This window comes from Myxocyprinus asiaticus, chromosome 7 (genome assembly GCF_019703515.2).
Source record: "Myxocyprinus asiaticus isolate MX2 ecotype Aquarium Trade chromosome 7, UBuf_Myxa_2, whole genome shotgun sequence".
Taxonomy (NCBI): domain Eukaryota; kingdom Metazoa; phylum Chordata; class Actinopteri; order Cypriniformes; family Catostomidae; genus Myxocyprinus; species Myxocyprinus asiaticus.
Genome location: NC_059350.1, coordinates 28635208 through 28653475, shown reverse-complemented (window position 1 = coordinate 28653475; position 18268 = coordinate 28635208). Strand labels below are relative to the sequence as shown.

Sequence of the window (18268 nt, the reverse complement as noted above, 5' to 3'; positions counted from 1 at the left end):
TATAGAATGAAAATCTCAATTTCAATGTTGTTTACTTCTATTAGCTATTTTTGCCTTTTATGACAATGAGAATACTAATGTAAGAAAAAAATCACTCAGGTTCATGCCTCCTGATGATCCTCTGGGTCGTCATGGGCCAAGTCTGGAGAATTTTCTCAGAAAAAGACCCATCATTCCAGAGCATAAGAAACAGCCCTGTCCATACGGTAAGCGATGACCCTGTTTTTGACTGTGTTAAGGTTAGGGTATACCTTATTGTTCCATGTGCCGTTACACGCACAGTCATGTACTTTAGCCCTGGAAAAAAGTATACTTAAAACGTATACTCTTTTGAATATGAGTCCACATGGATGCCTTCAATGCATGTGCACTACTCTTTAGTAGTACTGTGGGCACAGGCACATTGTTTTTATGTTTAGAAAAATTGGGGTGAACCCGGACTACTGTACGCTGATGACTAAATTTACCTGTGCGTAAGAAGTAGCACAAGGAAAATCGAAGTATAGTTTAGCCTTCAGCCAGTCATCTGAAATGTAATTTAGTTATTAACAATGTGTTTATAGATACAAGTGTGTTTTGTATATAAAATGATTTGTTCATTCCTTTTTTCTATTAGGAAAGAAATGCACCTATGGGCACAAGTGTAAGTTCTATCATCCAGAGCGTGGCACACAGCCACAGCGTGCGGTCGCAGATGAGCTCCGCGCCAATGCCAAGAGCTCCACAGTTAAAAATGTGGGTCAGTCAGGTCTTGTGAAAAGTCACAGTTTGCCTGGAGGCTCCCGCAATGACAAAGCCTGTGACAGTAAACGAGTTCAGCCAAAGAGGCAACCTGACCCTAGCATCCGTGCCCTCTCTTACAGTGATGTGGAGGACAAGCTATGTTCCAAAACCAAAGCAGACCTGTATAAGAGCAACTTTGCTCTGCCCCCTGCACCGGGAGGCCCCCCTTCCTGTCATGGGCATACCCAGGACCAGAAGGATCATACTATTTGTTTGGTAAAGAATACAGAAGCTTCACCATTGTCTCAAGCAGAACTGTATCCAACCTGTGAGTCTTCAGATCTTTATTACTCCATGGTTAGGGCATATTCTGGCCTAAGCCTGCCCTCTCAGAGGAGTCCAGATCACCACTTCCTGTCTGATGTTGATCCTCGGACCAGCTCAATGGCGTCAGACTGCAGCAGTGACAGCAGCGTGAGCTCAGATTCTTATGGCATGGCAACCCACAGCGAGCATTCTTGCATGAGCTCTCCTGATTTTTTCCTGGATGATGGTATCAAGTGTCATCACCAACATCACCGCAGACATTACCAATTACCCTCTGTCATTTCTCCAGCACGCATGCTCTCCCCTGCTACACATAACCAGCCAAGATTTCGCCACAGCATGCCGCATGTTCATAGCTTAGCTCTAGAAGACCAGCAGGAGAGCCACTTCAAGCACTCTGTCTCCTACAGGACTCCACACCTTCAGCATCAAGTGATAGGAGCCTGTTCAAGCTGTCCTGGAGACTTCCCTCCTGTTTCCCAGGGAAACACCTATTCCCAGAACTCTCCGCTGGGTTGTAGCCTTGCCTCCACATGTGTGGACAGCGTGTCAGACTCCAGGCTTTATGAACACTCTCTGTTACTGCCCAGAAAGTCCAACCTATCTCAAGATAGCAAGAGCAGCTGGGATTCATATTACAGACAGCACTCACAACTTTGCTACAAGCCATTCAGCTTCCAGGACTTTTCAAAGAACCGTGAGCAGATGTGGCGGATGCCTCGGGGCTGTCCCTTTCCTCCTCCACCTTCCCACCCTTCGCAACCACCCCACATTTTAGCACACCAGCACCAAGAGCCACCAGCCTTAAATCGTTATCAGGAAGTACGAGAGAAAGTATTTTCCAATCTTTGTAACATTTTTCCCTCTGAGCTTGTACAGTTGGTCATGGGTCAGTACCCTCATGTGACCGACGCCCAGCAATTGGCAGCAGCCATCCTAGCAGAAAAGATCCATGCAGGAGTACTGAGGTCAGGGACGGATTAACCACCGGGACAATTGGGCCGTTGCCCAGGGGCCTCTAAACCCAAGGGGCCTCAAGCTCTAAACCAATGTGTGCTGGTCTACAGCAGCGCGATCACAACCACTCTAGTGCATGGCTGCGTGATCAGGGAATCTCCCTCTCACAGGCGCAGCACGTTTATTTGAAGGACTACAGAGAACAGTGTTTGATTCATTCAGCGCTTTCAAACACAAAGATAAGGTGCAGTTTACCCTGGCTCTGTGCAAATCTGATGGTTTAAATTCATATAAGTGACAGAATTCATGCAATAGTATAGGGACTTTAAAATGTTTAAGTCCTGCATGCATTTAATGTTTAATCATAAAGCGAAAGATCAGATGCCTTAATACACTAAATATGTGCACGGTAACCTTTTGTAATATTTGGTTAACAGCAAGAGTTCACAAACGGTTATTCTGTTACTTGTCGGGACTCGGGAATAAAGAATGTTTATTGCCATGGATGCGTCAAACACAAACTCAGACTAGCAGGGAATAAAGGGCACATTGAGTTATGAGCCTAAATAGCACAATACATAGATCTTCAAATGATAAAATCACATTAAAGTCAAACAAAAACAATCTCTGTCACTGCCTGCAACATAGTAGGCCTATTAATCATTGAAAAAAGCATAATTCTGCCCGGGCACTTTCCATGAGGCAGTGAATGCTACTGTTAATAAACCTCTTGGGGATGCTTTGATTTTTAAATGATTTAGCATTTAACTTGTGTAATTATTTTCTGCACACCAGAGCAAAAGGGGGAAAAAAACACTGGCTCACCGATTATCAAACGCTGAAACTTTGCCAGGTGATAAACAATCAGGAATCATGTGTAAGTGTAACAGTCACATTAAGTCCTCTTTGCAACCTGAACTTCATCAGAATGTCGATTTGTGACACCAGCGCCACAAATGGTGAAACAGAACGCAGGTGTCTTGAGATGCGTTTATAAATATTGAAGTTCTTTTAAACTTAACACGGTGTCTAAAAAATGTGACGGTCCCGCGCAGTACACAGAAAAAAGTGAGTTGTGGTGCAACGATCAAAGATGTCCGTCAAGTGCGTTTACATAGAAAAACAATTGAAAAACAGCACAGCATGTAAACAGCCCATAACTTGCCCTATAGCCTACTTGAAAAACTGACCCGAGCCTTGCCCAAAACCTGTAGGTTTGTTGGGTACCATCGAATCGGGTTGAAGACCTCTATAAACGTGCAGAATAGCCGAATAGTGATTTTGGAAGGCTATTTGAATACAGGCGCTGTGCACATCCCTATTAGTAACGCATGGTTTTAGATTGGTTCATAATTAAAAAGTACAGATAATTAAGACATTACTCCAAACTTTTCTTCTGTCTATTTGAAAAAATCCAACCAAATCTGCCAAGCGTCCTATGATGCATAAAAGTGAATGTAGTCACGTCATGGAGGGCCTCCATGGTGTACTGGCCCATGGGCCTCGCAGTTCTTAATCTGTCCTTGACTGAGGTATCCAAAGCAGCTGTAAAAGACAGCTGTTAAAGGTGTGAATGTTGTGATGCATGTGATATTTATTTTCGTCTATTTATTTTCTAATATGTTTTACTTCATGTTAATGTTTATGTTCAGGTGAGAACATATTGAATCACAGGGCACTTTTTCAATTCAATACAGTATGGTAAGAATAGAAGGAAGGCCACTATTTGTAGGTGTTGATGGTCCATAATGAAAATAATTAGGACAACTTGGCATTTTCCTTTTTGGATCACACAAACAGATGTTTGCAGGACTGCATTAATTTGCATTAACATATAAAGGCATCAGATGAAAAGCAAGTAAAGGGCAGGACCCTTTGTGCTTTTCTAGTCCAATGTGACAATTACTTTTTTGACTTAAATATTTTTGAGGATTTTTATTTTATTTTATATTTGTTCACATTGCCCTATAATTAGGTAGAGGAGACTGGGGGAAATTGTAATATTTAGTATTTCCTTCCTAACTCACTGACTACGAAAAATTAATTGTTTCCTTAATTGCATTTGGGAATGCAATTTGTATTACATAACTAGTAGTTCAATTGCCCATGACCTCACAGCAAGTGTTAGCATCTGTCAATTGTTTTAATTTTGAACAACTAATAGATAAAACTAGGGATAAAACATATATGTTTAAATTCAAAGAATCAAAATCTTGGACAGCAGAAGAAAAATATTGGACATGTTGAAATTAAGACATGCAATTTGTATTATATTACTAGCATATCAGCTAGTGTTCGCAAAGTGAAATGATAAAAAAAATAAAAAAAATTCTCAGAGAGAGAAATATACTGACCATGTGCTGAATAAGTGTCATCACTCTAGCTTTTTTTTTTTTTTTCAGAGAAATGTAGTGTTTCAATTGCCTCTGGTCTCCCCTAGTATGTAAAATTTAATGGTGCTCAGCAAATAATGGCTAGTCCAGTGAAGTAACTTGCCTATTACTGATTGCTTATATTGCCATTATGATTTACTGTTTACTTTCTGTTTCTGTTTTGTATTGATTTTTGTTTTAATCTTTTATAGAGAGAAATGCTTATTCTTGAATGTGTTTGTGTGTGTGTATGTGTGTATTTGTAGTTTTGGAAGTTGGCTTGGGGTTTTTGTAGTTCTCTCAGTGTTATGATCACAGAAAGGGTCTGAATGTAGCCGCAGGTGTAGTGTAGTACAGACAGGTTGCACTAGCTCTTTCTGAGTAGCTTTTTAGTTTTAGCTACTTGATACTACAATATATGCCAATTATATCCTGCTCTTCTAAAAGCAACTGAAGTTAAACTCTGATTGGATGCAAATTCATTATTATTTTTATTATTATTTTTTTATCAAACTTCCTTATCAGGTATGAATTATTTCAGAACTGTTTTAATTTTTGATGTTATCCATGGTAATCAGAGAATACCTGTCCTTGTTGATACAAATTGTATCTTTTTAACTTAAATTCAGAGATGTTTATATGATATATGGAAAAATATAATCACACACAAAGCTATGTACAAAAAGGTAATACATATGTAAATTAAGAAATCATTTGGCAACATTTTATCAGAAAGAGAACTTGTCAAATCAGAAGTTTATGAGCGAGAGGTGGAGCAAAAAATTGTCTTGTTTCGAAAAGTTTAAATAGGGTTATTGGGGGTAAAAAAAAAAACTGAATTTGAGGAACTTTTGCTTCAGCACTGGTCGATGAAACCAAGTCTGAAACCTACATTTATAAAATACAGTTGAATAGTCTCACACTTTTCATATTCCATAAACTACTGAGTTTCATTCATGTCATTTTTGATGCAGGGCTTGACTTGAGGTCATTCTTAAGAGGGCTGGACTTGAGGTCCAAGAAATGAGCTGCGCTATACATTGGGGATAAAATGTTGCCTGAAAAATATTTGATAGGAGAACCTTTATTTTGGATAAAGAAGAGCCTTCCCTCTTGCCTTGTGGCACTGTGTGCCATTGTTGGCGGTGGTGTGGGCATAAGAGTATTGCCTCTACATGGCATTGTGCTTAAGACACATCTCAATAATCTGAACCATGTTCAGCCTACAAGTTTTCAATGATATAAAATGTTAACAAGTTTCCATAATTTCAGTGTCATTTTAGTTTAGTTAAATATCAATGTACTTAAATAGAAGTATTGCTAGTGCTTAAAAGTGCATGTAAAGTAACGTAGTATTAGCTAATATGTTTAAGTGTGGGATAATATTCTATAATTGCATGCAGTTGAACAGACTGATTGTATGCTTATTTCTGGTGTTCATCATGTAAATACACATTTGTCAGGGATACTTTAAGTCGAACCAGTGTTCATGACAAGTTTAGATTTTTATTTTTATTTTTTTTTTTACTTTACCGTTGCATTCAAATTGATTTAGGCTTTTTGAGATATTGTAATGCTAGTGTCACACATATCTCAAGCATTAGTGAGCCTTTCAGCTTGCCTTCAGCAGTCTAAGAATGCCAAGGGGGAGCTGAACAAAAGCTGATTGCTGGAGTCTGTGATTGTGATAATTGTGACACGTACAGTAACTGATAGAAGCAAAGACATACTAAATAACAGACTGCGCCATCTCTAACAGGTGCATTGAGGCTTAATATATGATATATCAGTGGGCTTTATGCTTAAGGACCAAAGGAAGCAATGAGTAAGGTAAAGTTAGCATTTTAATGGCCCCTGGCAATAATGCATTAGTTGTTCAAAGTAGAGTTTGAGTTTCAAAAAGAGTTATGTTAGAGGTAAATGTGTGAATTATTTGTTCATTGATGCAATGGATTTAGTTGTATATCATTATGTTTCCAAATATGTATCTTTCATCAAAATAAAACTGCAAAAAGAGCATTTTGTCGATTTTTATGAAATACTTCCCCGCATTGCCTTTTGAATGAACTAGCAGTTTATCATGTTATCAGTTTAAAACTGCTGAAAGCAATTAAAGAAAAATAAATTCTCAACCCTAAAAATCTGTGCGCATCATATTTGATACATGATTTTCGAAAGCCTCTACATCAACATGATGAATACTTTGCTTAAAAACATGTTGTATGCAATGTATTAGAAGTCTACTGACCCCTGGTTAAAATTTAAGCGCTCTTCTCAAAGTAGAAGACCTTGTCATATAAATATCCAAAACGGCTGCCTTTGTATTGTGATGCACATGTCTTTATGCTGTGAAATCTTTGCTCATTTTCATAAAGTAAAAAAAAAAAACTGTTCATACTGTTACTGATTATTTAAAATGAGTATTTGAAGCAACTTGTGCTTGGTTAAAATTCTGTACATTATTTTATATAAAAAAAAAAAAAACACATTGAAACGCGTGTATCAAATATGATGCAACAGGCATTTGAGGTATATCTCTCAATCCTCATAACCTTTTATTCATGCCCACTACAATAAACACAGAGCTTTGAAAATACTGATATATAAATTTTAAAAGATTAAAGTAGGAACTGATATCTATATTTTTATATATGAAGCCTGCTCTTCTTTTCAAGTAGGCTATTGAGGTCTTTATAAAGATCTCAATGTTTTAAATTACAAGCTATTATGATGTCATCTTGCTATAACCTGAGACCAAGAGAGAGAGAGAGAGAGAGAGAGAGAAAAAGTTTTACAATTTCAGTCATTGCTGAACTCCCAAACATGTGTTCTCTCTAAAAAGCCCAGGGAGTCCTCTAAAGATACCCTAAGATTTACTAATTTGCCATTTATGGGCTAAGATAAACTTTAACAAAAGTCTTATACAAAAATGAATTGCTGGTCTCAGGAGCATAATGATCTTTAAAGCCTGATGTATCAAATATGAAATATAATATAAAATCACATTTTCATTATATATATATATACACATACACACACACATATAAATTGGCTACAGGTAAAAAAAAAAAAAAAAGTCAGGCGTTATAGGGTTAACATTTTATTACCCTTACCTGATTTGCATATTTACCCTTCTGGTTTTATTTTTTACATGAAAGCAAAATGTATGAGTGATTGACAAGTTAATCTTAAACCTTACAATGTGCTCTGTCGCTCTCATAATCCTCTCAGGGGACCAATCATAGCTATATAAATGTAAAGTGAGTGCTATTAAATTTGACTCTGCGGCTAAATGCTGGGGCAGGTTATGCAAAGCACGCATCAAAACTGGATTACATTTTTAAACACTTTACATCAAAGCATCCAACTGCCATTGCAGATAAACACATCTTTATTTACATTTTCCCCTTCTGTCTAATTTTATACAGTTTTAAATACATGTATCTGTAAAATTAGGGTAATAAAAATACTATGAAGATGTTTAGATATTCAGACTGGAATAACAGGAAAAACAGGTTGAAAATATTAAGCAGGATGAAAAGAACAAAAAAGCAAAAAGTACGCATTTCATTTTTATTGTGAACCAAATATTTACTCATTGACAACGTACCCCTGTGTTATTTCTATGTAACAGAAAGCTATATGAACAAAGGTAGAAAAAAAAAAAAATTAAACAACCATGACAGCTAGCCCTAGAGTGTTATTTTGCTAATTTACTCTGGTGGTTTCCCCCATCACTCCCATGCTAGTAAGTCAAAATCCAGCCACCAAAACATATACAACTAAAACAACTCAACTATTACTATTACAAGAAAAAAGCAAACAAATATGCAACAACTTTCACACCATTGTGGCCTTTAGGTGTTATTTTCCCTCCCCTTTAGTGAATGCAAATGCTGATGGTTCAGTTTCAGAAAGCCTTAAGAAAAATAATAATTTGGAAGCACATTATTTATCTTGCTATGGCAAATACATCTCATCAACATCATCTGAACCCAAACAAGTGCTTTTGAACTTTCCTGAACATTCTGGCATAAAGGTCGGGTCTAAACGTTCCATCACCTGTCTTTACTTACATAAAAACAACAAATAAACAGCAAACATCTCAGCGCAAAATAAAAAAAACGAAAAAGTTTTATTCAAAACACTCCTGTGAAAACCTTCAATAAGGTAAGCCTTTCAAATGGGGCTGCACTACAGCACACATACTGGCTGAGCAGAGAAAGATCTTATGAGCGCCAAAGACTGAATGGAGTCCACTGTAAGTGGTGGATGTGAGGCAGAAAAAAAGATTGGCTAAAATTTAAGGGCAAAAGATGCATTAAGAAATTGGAGAAGGTGGACAGAAAAAAAGTGTTCTAGGTGGACCACAAAAAAAGGCTCCTCCTACATCCCCCAGCAAAACAAGGGGGGCAACATATTATTTCAAAGTGTTTAACTTTCACAATCTCACCAGCAGTAATAGACCATAGTGCTCAGTAATGGACCAGATTCCATGACCAAAAATACTGGTTTTATTTAGAGGAAAAATAGACTATGATACCAAAAAGCAGGGACTTTCTTCCCAGTAACAATAGGAAGACATTTATGTTCTAAACAGACAGACTGCATTGTGGGACAGCCAACCCATTCTAACTGCCCTAGAATAAGAATCACTCAAATGATGTTTTCACAATTGTTTGTAGAGACTCCACTGTGTGAATAAGTTGATGAGAATTAACAAATACTGACAATATAGCAATGGTATCAAATTACAGTATTTGTAGTATGAAGTGTCAGCCACATCTCTATTTCATATTATCCTGCTAAACTTATTGAGTTCAAGCGTAAGACTACATCTACCACCATTAAAATACTTCAGACAATTAAAACCAACAAGTGCTAGCGGCAATTAAAGAACATCAATCACAACACTTGCCCCTCTCCGCCAGTTTGCACTGCATAAATGGGAACAACACACTGAGTGTTTGATTAACCAGTCACCATGTTTTACAGTAATGAGGTAGGGAGCCATCCTGAGACCAGGACTGATGTTTTCACATGCTCCCCAGCCAGAAAGGCCACAGGTGCTGGAAAACACAACCACACATCTATGCAGATGCTACCAACACACTCTCAGCATAATGTCAAAAACAGATGGACAGAGAGATGCAAAGATACACACACACACACACCTCTTTCCTATTATTCACAAAATTAATTTCCTCATACATAATCACCCCACAATCACACATTCACTAATAGAGGCAGTTTGTCTGTCTGTCCGTCTGTTAGCCCTGGCCTTTGTGAGCCGGCAGGACATGAAACAGTGTGTTGGAGAGGTTTTTCTTGCAGAGGTCACATGATCCATCCTGACACAGTGCTCCTCACATTATGTTACAGGGCCTCTATTGAGCTACATCTTATTTAACCTGATTCGAGAACTTCTCCTTAAACTGAGATAAATAAAGCCTGTAACAATAGTCTTTTTTCCTTAATCATGATCCAGTAAGGATGTAAGTATATTTTCGACATGGCTGGTGAGAGTGATGGCTTCCCTTTGGTGATCCTTAGTTTTGGTTATGGTTCACATTAATTCGACAGACAGACACGTCTGTTCAGACATTCTTTATTTGACTTCGGTGGCTCTGAATTTCCACTTGATGCCTGGGGTTTTGGCGTGGAGAAGTGCTATGTATGCTCTTCAGGGAATGTGGGTGTGGCTCTGCTGATTTCGAAGTTGCTGACAACCTTCACGACCCTGAAAAACAGCTTCTTTTCAAACCTCGACTTGCTAACCAACTTAAATTAGCAAAAGAAACAAAAAACAGGGAGTAAATAAAATGGATGAGAGAAGAATATTGTTTTAAGCATTTCAGGCATATAACTGTTGCCAAATATTGAAAAAGAAATGGCCATTTCATAAAATTTAATTCTGCTTTAACTCCTTTTAGGCTTCTTCTAAAATGACATATTTCCAAGCATTTATATTAAATCAAAATCATTTTTCAAGAGTTCATAATGATATGATACATCACTTGCTCTGGACAATTTTGGAGTAGGGCTATGAGGAGCTCAACACATGGACAGCCTGATTGACTGACCACAGGCAGAGAGAGCTTTGGCAAAGCATGATGGAGTGGAAGCCATGCCCATCAAGCCTCTCTGAAGGGGTCAAAGATCAGGGATTATGGGTTTTTGGGGAGGGCAGGTAAAAGCTGCACTTGTAAGCCAGCCATCAAGGCATCAGGGCTACAGGGAGCAGAGTGGGGCAATGAGAGGGGATGGGACAGCCCTCACATGGACTCAAACTCATCGATACGCTGCTTGGTGTTGCCCTGGCGGATTTGGCGTAGGGTTTTGTACTTATCCCGACCCGCCTTCACATTCTCTGCATGCAAAACATCGTTCTGGGTCTTCTTGGTATCATCACGGGCCTGGGCCAGTTCTGAGCTCAAGGCCTGCAAGGAGAAGAGTGTGTTTTCGGTAAAATTCACAGGTATATAATCTCTCATTGCCTTTTCATCACAAAATCTAAATTCATGGTTCCCATACCTTTAGACCAATGAATTTCCATTACTTTTCCAGTTGTTCGTGATTACTTAAGTTTAATAAAGTTTTTTTTACAAAGAGTAATTTCCAGCCTATGAAATGTTTTAGAGCTGACCATAACTAAAAACATTTATAGTCACAATAGAAATTTCCATTAATTTCACTGGCTTGAAAAAAATATACAGTTCTTGCAAACCCCTGTGGCAAAAATGACGCAAATTCTTAACACCTCCAAATGTTTGCTGTAGTTTCACCACTACATGTGAAGAGCTGCAAATGTCTGGAAATTATTTGTGGCAAATTATTGTTTGCTGCTAATTTACCATATATTAACTGCCACTTTGTTGCAAATAAAAACATTTTGCAAGGTAAAGCACCCGGTGTATTTTCCAAAAATAAGTCTGTTAGTTGCATCATTTACTCATACCTGCAGCTGTTTTTTGACACGTTCATTCTTTTGGGTCTCAGTGAGGCGTTCCTCCTCACTGCGCTGGTGAGCCACTCCATCATTAGAGAGCTCAGCACTGGCTTCTGCACTGCTTTCATCATGCTCGTCATGCTCATTCTCTGTCGCACCACCTGGTGGAGCCATTATCACGGTCTTCAGCTCCTCTTTGGTCTTCTCCAAGTCCTCCTGAGCAGACAACGCCTACAAGAAACAAGTGAGAAATTAATACATCAACCACAGTTCACCCTATGCTATATAATGACCCAGCTAATAATGTGCAATTACCTACAACACATCTGTTGTGGAGGTGTTTAAGCACTAAATAAATGTCAGCCCTTTCATTACTAGATATCACATTCCCTCCATCCCACAGCATGGGGGCAACCATCACTACAAAACAAGAGTTTAATTCCCACTTAGCGTATTGAAGTTCATAAGCAGATGATCATTTTAGAGCAAATCATATTCAAGTGTATAGGTGAGGTTATGAATCTGACCCCATTTCTCTGCTTGGGAGTCTTTTATAACCCGTACCAATTTAACTGGATTGATTTAAAGTTAAGAGGCCCCTGGAAGACAGCCATGTGTGCAGAGTTTAAGTATTTGACAAGAATACTGACAATGCATTAAAGTAATACCTGAAAATTGAATAATAAATTCTTCATTATTGCTGTAGCATTCATCTATTGTAAATAGCGCCATGATTGTGGTTGTATCAAAAACCATGCTCAAGTGAACTTGAAATCACACATGATTCAAGCCTAAAGATGTATGAATGAGCTCCTCTCATGAACGTGCCAAGGAGAGTTAGGGCAGTGAAATTTTATAGCGAGTAAGCATTTAATTTTGTCTTTTTCCTCACCAAACTTTAAGCTCCATGTCCGTTTGGAGCTTGAAAATTTTCATCCCCATTGATATACATCGTATGGAAAAAGACAGCTAAGACATACTTCAAAATATGTTGTGTTCCAGAGAAGTCAGTCAGTCATATGGGTTTGGACATCAGTAAATTGAGAATTTTCATTTTTGGGTGAACACTTCCTTTACGATGTTGACCAAACTGACATGATTGCTGTAACATGATACGCTTCAACAGTAGACTATGTATTGATTTACTCCAGTGGTTTGTTGATTGCATTGCACTGAGAAATATAAAGAGCCATTTATTATACCTACACATTACGGTCCCTTACAACAGCTGATGCACTGAAGAACCTGAAAGTCCAGAAAAAATTGTGTCTCAATTCAACACTTAACCAAAGCCACTTTATTTTGTTTTTAGCTATCATTTACATGCAACACATAATACAATATGTACAGTAAACACCTCATTCAGAGGTGCACGTTTCCTCCTGATAATGGACAATGCCTGTACACAAGAGAGGTGGCCAGGATCACAAATTTAAGCTTGCTGCCTATCACAAAAAAATCATACAACTTATACAGTGCATCCGGAAAGTATTCACAGCGCTTCACTTTTTTCCACATTTTGTTATGTTACAGCCTTATTCCAAAATGGATTAAATTCATTATTTTCCAAAATTCTACAAACAATACCCCATAATGACAACATGAAAGAAGTTTGTTTGAAATCTTTGCAAATTTATTAAAAAGAAAAAAAAAAAAATCATGTTCATAAGTATTCACAGCCTTTGCCATGACACTCAAAATTGAGCTCAGGTGCATCCTGTTTCCACTGATCATCCTTGAGATGTTTCTACAACTTGATTGGAGTCCACCTGTGGTAAATTCAGTTGATTGGACATGATTTGGAAGGGCACACACCTGTCTATATAAGGTCCCACAGTTAACAGTGCATGTCAGAGCACAAACCAAGCCATGAAGTCCAAGGAATTGTCTGTAGACCTCCGAGACAGGATTGTATCGAGGCACAGATCTGGGGAAGGGTACAGAAACATTTCTGCAGCATTGAAGGTCCCAATGAGCACAGTGGCCTCCATCATCCGTAAATGGAAGAAGTTTGGAACCACCAGGACTCTTCCTAGAGCTGGCCGCCTGGCCAAACTGAGCGATTGGGGGAGAAGGGCCTTAGTCAGGGAGGTGACCAAGAACCCGATGGTCACTCTGACAGAGCTCCAGCGTTTCTCTGTGGAGAGAGGAGAACCTTCCAGAAGAACAACCATCTCTGCAGCACTCCACCAATCAGGCCTGTATGGTAGAGTGGCCAGACGGAAGCCACTCCTCAGTAAAAGGCACATGACAGCCCACCTGGAGTTTGCCAAAAGGCACCTGAAGGACTCTCAGACCATGAGAAACAAAGATTGAACTCTTTGGCCTGAATGGCAAGCATCATGCCTGGAGAAAACCAGGCACCGCTCATCACCTGGCCAATACCATCCCTACAGTGAAGCATGGTGGTGGCAGCATCATGCTGTGGGGATGTTTTTCAGTGGCAGGGACTGGGAGACTAGTCAGGATCGAGGGAAAGAATGCAGCAATGTACAGAGACATCCTTGATGAAAACCTGCTCCAAAGCGCTCTGGACCTCAGACTGGGGTGAAGGTTCATCTTCCAACAGGACAACGACCCCAAGCACACAGCCAAGATAACAAAGGAGTGGCTACGGGACAACTCTGTGAATGTCCTTGAGTGGCCCAGCCAGAGCCCAGTCTTGAACCCGATTGAACATCTCTGGAGAGATCTGAAAATGGCTGTGCACCGACGCTCCCCATCCAACCTGATGGAGCTTGAGAGGTCCTGCAAAGAAGAATGGGAGAAACTGCCCAAAAATAGGTGTGCCAAGCTTGTAGCATCATACTCAAAAAGACTTGAGGCTGTAATTGGTGCCAAAGGTGCTTCAAAGTATTGAGCAAAGGCTGTGAATACTTATGTACATGTGATATTTTCGTTTTTTATTTTTAATAAATTTGCAAAGATTTCAAACAAACTTTTCACGTTGTCATTATGGGTACTGTTTGTAGAATTGAGGAAAATAATGAATTTAATCCATTTTGGAATAAGGCTGTAACATAACAAAATGTGGAAAAAGTGAAGCGCTGTGAATACTTTCCGGATGCACTGTATTAAGGTCCTTGAAGCTAGGCTGGATTTCTGCAGGTCGCAAATGAAAAGCGAGGACAAGAGTATTGCATTTGAATTTTTTCCTCTATTATTCACATCAACGTGAAAGCTTTGCAATGAAGACACACTGAGCAAACGAGACGCAACATGACCCTACTTGAGTCATAGAGTTTAGCATAGCTATAATGACTGGCTAGACAGAAAACTAATCTGATTGGTTGAGGATGCCTTTGAAAAAACAATTATTTGTGAATAGAAATCCAGCAGGGAACTATTAAAACAGCTAAACACAAATCTGAGATCCACAAATGTGTGATGACTTGCAAATGCAGATTCAACTACCAATTCGTAAAATCAATCAATGTAAAGATATAAAATTGTGAATGTAAATTGTTATGAATGTGAATCGTATTTTGTGATTTTTGTTTGAGATCATTCTGGCTCCATAATTGTACACTTTGAAGATATAAGAACAGTTTAGAGGAACCATGTTATGACTAAAGAAACATCCTGATATAAAGTTTAGACTGACAATATTGTTATGTCCCCAGTTAAATCTAGGGGAGAAAGGGGAGTAACAAGTAAATGTTTGAGCGTTGATCTGTCCCAGCACCACAAACAACGACTTCAGTTTGAGTTATTTGCAATTATATACACAATATAATACACTTAAACAAATCAAAGATGGAAGCAATAGACTTCAGAAGGGGGAAAAAGGCCAAAACAAACAAAACCCTCTACCTAGTCAGCGAGTAAAATCTTAACTAAAGAACCAACAACAAATGCACACTAACTCCCTGACTGGTCCAAAAACAGGAGAAAACAGTGGAAATGTAACAAAAATGGCACCCACCTTCCAACAGCTTCTGTAATACACTTTACATATAACTAATAAACTTAAGAGTAAGCTTCACCAACTGCAAGAACTGAAGATATCAGGCAATAAAACACCAAGGCTACAAAGCCACACTAAGGCATAACACAGTAGATCAACCAGAACTGGGGCAGGAGAAAGACACCACTCTGGAAGCCAAGCTTCAACTTCTGCGTTTTCCAGCTCTTTTAAGCAGGCAGCCTCCTGATGACAATGAGGTTCAGCTGGTGACAATCAGCAACCTGTTAAGCAGAGTAGGAGGAGCCTAGAAAACAAAACATGCACAGAGACATCACAAAGCAACTAAAAATGAACACACATCGACATGCAACACCATGTAAAATGAAGATGACAGCACTAATAATAATAAATGCGTCCCCAGGGATGTAACACCCCCACCCATAAGTTTCAAACACCACTCATGTTTGAAAACACAATAAATCTACACAATTTATAATACTTAGATAAAATTACTCACCAGCACTATATACTCTAGACAAGGCATCCACCACGCTATTCTCAGCACCTTTACAATGTCGGATGTCAAGATAGTGCTCTTGAATAATAAGGGACCATCGCAAAAGATGTTGGATTGAATTACACATTCTTGACAAGAATACCAGGGGATTATGGTCTGTGTATACTACCACAGGGGTACGGCTACCTCCTACGTAAATGTCAAAGTGCTGCAAAGCCAAAAGCAGAGCTAAGGCCTCTTTTTCAATGGTGCTGTATCGTTGTTGGCACTTTGAGAATTTTTTTGAAAAATAACATACAGGATGTTCTACCCCACACACATCCTACAGCTCCAGCACCCATAGAACTTGCAACTACCTGCAACTTGAAATGGCAGAGTAAAGTTAGGAGCTGAGAGGATAGGAGCATTGCACAACAGGAACTTCCACAGGAACTTCTTGGTAGTGCTGAGAAGATCTGTTAATGGAGCAACTATGGCAGCGAAATTCTTACAAAAGCTTGTATAATAACCTACCATACCAAGAAAGCGGCATAGCTCTCTTTAATTCGTGAGTAGGAAAACTGAATTGCGGCTAATTTTCTTCCATGGGTTTCACTTGGCCTTGGCCCACCTTTTTGCCAAGGTAAGTAAGTACAGCTTTTGCAAATTCACATTTTAACAAGTTTAAGGTCAACGATGTATCAGCTAGTTGACTAAACCTGTTCCATTACTTCGATGCTCTTCCCAAGTATGAGTGTAAAAAACAATATCGTCTAAATAGGCTTCACAGTTAGAGACCCCACACAAAACTCACCGCATTAACCTTTGAAAGGTGGCAGGTGCATTCCACATACCAAAGGCCATGATAGAATACTGGGGAAAGTTGTTAGGAGTGACAAAGGCAGAAATCTCAGATGCACGAGCTGTCAAAGGCACTTGCCAATATCCTTTTAGCAAGTTCAGTTTAGTGATGTAGTGAGCAGAACCAACTCCGTCAATGCAGTCCTCCATTCTCGCAATGGGAAAGGAGTCTGGTTTAGTGATGCTATTCACATTGCGGTAATCAGTGCAAAAACGGAAGGATGAGTCAGATTTAGGCACTAATAAAAAAGGTGAGCTCCAGGGACTGTGGCTAGGTGTAGTTAGACCATGTTTCAAAAGACACTCAACTTCGTTTTTCATCCCATCACGTTTTTGAGGGATCACGCAATAGGGATGCTGTTTGATTGGGACGCAATCACCTACATCTGTCGTGGGTGAGAACCGTAGTTCGACATCAGAGAACAACGTGGGATATTTACCTATCAATTTATTAATAGCCACGCTTTGTTATTTGTTTGATTATTGTTGAATGGAAGCTGAAAAATATCAAATACAAAATATGTATTATATATTTGTCCAGTTCAACGAGAGGTTCTTTAATTAACTAAGCTTAATTATTAAAAAAATAATCAAAATTGAAGTGTTTATTTTAATAAAATCATTCACATTCAAAATGCATGGAGGGCTTATTTGGAAAACATGCTTCAAAAGTAAAATTTTAACATTTAAGCCTATTATGGCTTTTCACGTACAGTATGCAATCAAACAAATAACTTAATTTTGTTTGTTTAGATGAGATAAATCTTTGATTTAATACCCTTTTTACTGGAAGGCTATTTTGACATCTACAGTGCTGTGAAAATGTATTTGCCCCCATCCTGATTTCTTCTGTTTTTGTGTATATCTCATACTAAATTGTTTCAAAAATTCAAAAAAGCAATTTGAGTTAACACAAAATGCAGTTTTTAAATTATAATATTATTTATTGAAACAAATTTGTGAAAAAATATTTGCCCCCTTAATTACTAAATCCCCAAATCTATGAAACTGCATTCATAATGGGGTCCAGCTGGACTAGACACACCCAGGTCAGAACTTTTTCAGCAACATGAAGTAGGCTAAATAGTCTCATCCAGTAGCACACTATGCCAAGGTTGAAAGAAATTCCAGAAATGAGGAGGAAAAAGGTGATTAAAATACATCAGTCTGGGAAGGGTTACAAAGCTATTTCAAAGGCTCTGGGACTCCGATGAACCACAGTGAGAGCCATTATCTCCGAATGGAGAAAACTAGGCATAGTATTGAACCTTCTCAGAAGTGGCCGACCTTCCAAAATTCTTCCAAGAGCACAGCGACGACTCATCCAGGAATGCTGCATTTTGAACTAACTGAAGTTTATTTATGGAACATGCAGGACATCCTCCCAGTAATGCATGACAATAATCTAATCTTGAGGTCATGAGCACATGAATAATTGTTTTGGCATTAGAAACAGAGAGCATGTGTTTTAACTTAGCAATATTTCTGAGAAGAAAGAATGCTGTTCTACAAAGATTGGAAATGTGGTTTTCAAAGGACAAATTGCTATCAAATATAACACCTAAATTCTTCGCTGTAGAAGACGAGTCAAATTATATTGTAGCATCTTATTTTTCAGAGGTTTTTGGTCCAATAATTAGTACCTCTGTTTTGTCGGAATTGAGCAGAAGGAAATT

At 38.7% G+C, this 18268-nt stretch overlaps 2 protein-coding genes and 1 long non-coding RNA gene across 9 annotated transcripts in view; 2 read left to right on the top strand and 1 right to left on the bottom strand.

Moving 5' to 3' along the window:
* Positions 1-6396, top strand: part of LOC127443690 (probable ribonuclease ZC3H12C) — a 65679-nt gene extending 59283 nt beyond the window's left edge. Inside the window, exons 5-6 of the mRNA XM_051702477.1 lie at positions 100-206; positions 617-6396. Coding sequence (XP_051558437.1) covers positions 100-206; positions 617-2034 — 1525 coding nt within the window. The 3' untranslated portion in view covers positions 2035-6396. The remainder of the gene's footprint in view (positions 1-99; positions 207-616) is intronic.
* LOC127443757 (uncharacterized) overlaps positions 1-18268 on the top strand; it is a 600892-nt gene that overhangs the window by 315530 nt on the left and 267094 nt on the right. The gene's annotated exons all lie outside the window — the stretch shown is intronic.
* The window catches only part of LOC127443695 (radixin), a 280821-nt gene continuing 270016 nt past the window's right edge, over positions 7464-18268 (bottom strand). For 4 of the 7 annotated variants that reach the window (XM_051702491.1, XM_051702489.1, XM_051702490.1 and 1 more), the window contains 2 exons: positions 11338-11559; positions 7939-10819 (listed from right to left, as the gene is read on the bottom strand). In XM_051702491.1, the coding sequence (XP_051558451.1) occupies positions 10655-10819; positions 11338-11559 (387 nt within the window). In that variant the 3' untranslated portion in view covers positions 7939-10654. Of the gene's footprint in view, positions 10820-11337; positions 11560-14357; positions 15540-18268 lie in introns of those variants that run through there. The other 3 variants (XM_051702493.1, XM_051702492.1, XM_051702494.1) reach the window with 2 other exon arrangements.